A 2,097-nucleotide genomic window follows, 5' to 3' on the forward strand; every position below is an offset into this window, starting at 1 on the left:
AATAGAAGGCGCGCTCAATCCATTTGACTGATTGGATCAGCCAATAGGATTGAAGCTTAATCCTATTGGCTGATTGCATCAGCCATAGGATTTTTTTCAGCTTTAATTCTGATTGGCTGATAGAATTCTATCAGCCAATCGGAATTCAAGGAACGCCATCTTGGATGACGTCATTTAAAGGAACCTTCATTCTTGAAGAACCGTCAAAAGAAGAGGATGCTCCACACCGGATGTCTTGAAGATGGAGCCGCTCCGCATCGGAAGGATGAAGATAGAAGATGCAGTCTGGATGAAGACTTCTGCCCGTCTGGAGGACCACTTCTTTTTTTTTTTTTTTTAGATACAAAACCTATTTTTATTTAACATTAAGAACGGTTACAAATACCGTTATATTTTAGAACAGCGTTTTAGTTTTTCGTTCCAGACTTCTTTTTCATCTAAAACGGCTAACAGAAAAACACATTGTAATGGCTTAAACTGCTTGAAACAAAGCAAGTAGTAATTTTTTCCCCTCAACTAATATAAACCAAGTAATTGAAAACACTAAGCATTGTCAATTAAACTGAAGACTAAGTATTCTAGTACAAATCTAGAACACTGCAAATTCATGATGAAATGCTGGAAGGGAAGAGATATTAATGGTGTAAACATCTTTTAAATAATTTAACTTCATAACGGCTAGAGGTGGCAGTAGAGTTAATAGGATCTACAATCAGTTGACAGATTGCTGAGGGGGAGATTATCTGGAACCAGGACATTGTGAATTGTGAGTTGATGTTGGAATGACTAATATGAAACAAAAGGACAAAGTCTATTAAAAATTTAAGTTGCATTGTTCTTTTACAAGATGTTGCACAGTACATGTAAGTTTAACTTGGTCAAAAGGCATCCACATCTGTCACCGGAAACACCACTAAGTAGGTCAGTGATCAACATCTGCATCTTCAAACTGTCCTGCTACTGGCGGAGCAGCTTCCACATCCATCCCATCTTCATAATCCAGTGCAGAGCCTTCTGTTCGGACCCCAGCCATGGTGTGCTGACCACTAACCGAGTTGGCGAGCATGTTCTCAAACCTCTCGAGAGTGGCCTGGCCTTCGGGGGTTAAATGTGACAGCCCTTCTTCATAGGTGTAAAATGTTGAGATATCGCCCTGCCCTTGTTCATATGCCTCAACATCGTACTCTTCTCCTTCAAAATCATCATCATCAGAGTCTTCATCCTCAGGGTCTGGGTGGAGAGCTTGGCAGTCGCACATAGCTGAAAACATTTCCCCTAAAGCTGATTTCTCAGTTGGAACAAAACGTATTTCTGTTATCGCCTGCTCATCATCGTCATCGCTCTCCTCATCATCTTCTACACCTTCGTCCTCAGCAATGGTTTCTTTTTCTTCATTATCTCCCAGTTTGGCATTCACCATAACATATAGATGTTCCTCTGGATAAGCAGCCGTGTCCTTAGAAATGGCATGTAAACCGATCGATGGATATTCCAACGAGAACCCCAGTCCAGCTCCATTTAGCCACGAGAGACGACTCTCCGCGATGTATAAGGTGCCCAGGCCCAGGTTCCCTCCGTTAAGCACCGCTTCAGTATCTGTCTGCAGCCGCCGGACCCCATTTTCAGGCGGCGCGAAACTGTTTAACAAACTAGGGCTCATTGGAGAACGTAAATGGTTACTACTGAGAGACTATGCGGCTACGAACACTAAACGTGCTTGAACGTACTAGAAACTGCACGCCACGCGAGATCGTACACACCACCACCAGCCCGCTTATTGACAGGCCGGAAGTGACCTATGCAGAGAGCGCAGCCCACTTCCGGTGAGTAACCATAGAAAAAAAAAAAAAAAAAAAACTGGAGGACCACTTCTTACCGCTTGGATGAAGACTTCTCCCGGCTTCGTTGAGGACTTCTTGCCGCTTGGATGAAGGCTTCTCCCGGCTTCGTTGAGGATGGATGTCCGGTCTTCAAAAACTGTAAGTGGATCTTCGGCAGTTATTGTTAGTTTTTTTTTTAAGGGTTTATTGGGTGGGTTTTATTTTTAGCTTAGGGTTTGGGCAGAAAACGAGCTAAATGCTCTTTTAAGGGCAATGT

At 43.0% G+C, this 2,097-nt stretch overlaps 1 protein-coding gene across 1 annotated transcript; it reads right to left on the reverse strand.

Annotated features, from left to right (window-relative positions):
* Positions 1-319: 319 nt before the first annotated feature.
* On the reverse strand, positions 320-1,762 carry LOC128635797 (methylosome subunit pICln-like). Its single transcript, XM_053688902.1, has one exon. The coding sequence runs from the start codon at positions 1,658-1,660 to the stop codon at positions 923-925; it is 738 nt and encodes a 245-aa protein (XP_053544877.1). The 5' UTR covers positions 1,661-1,762; the 3' UTR covers positions 320-922.
* Between the last annotated feature and the right edge of the window lie 335 nt (positions 1,763-2,097).

This window comes from Bombina bombina, chromosome 7, assembly GCF_027579735.1.
Source record: "Bombina bombina isolate aBomBom1 chromosome 7, aBomBom1.pri, whole genome shotgun sequence".
Classification (NCBI taxonomy): Eukaryota; Metazoa; Chordata; class Amphibia; order Anura; family Bombinatoridae; genus Bombina; species Bombina bombina.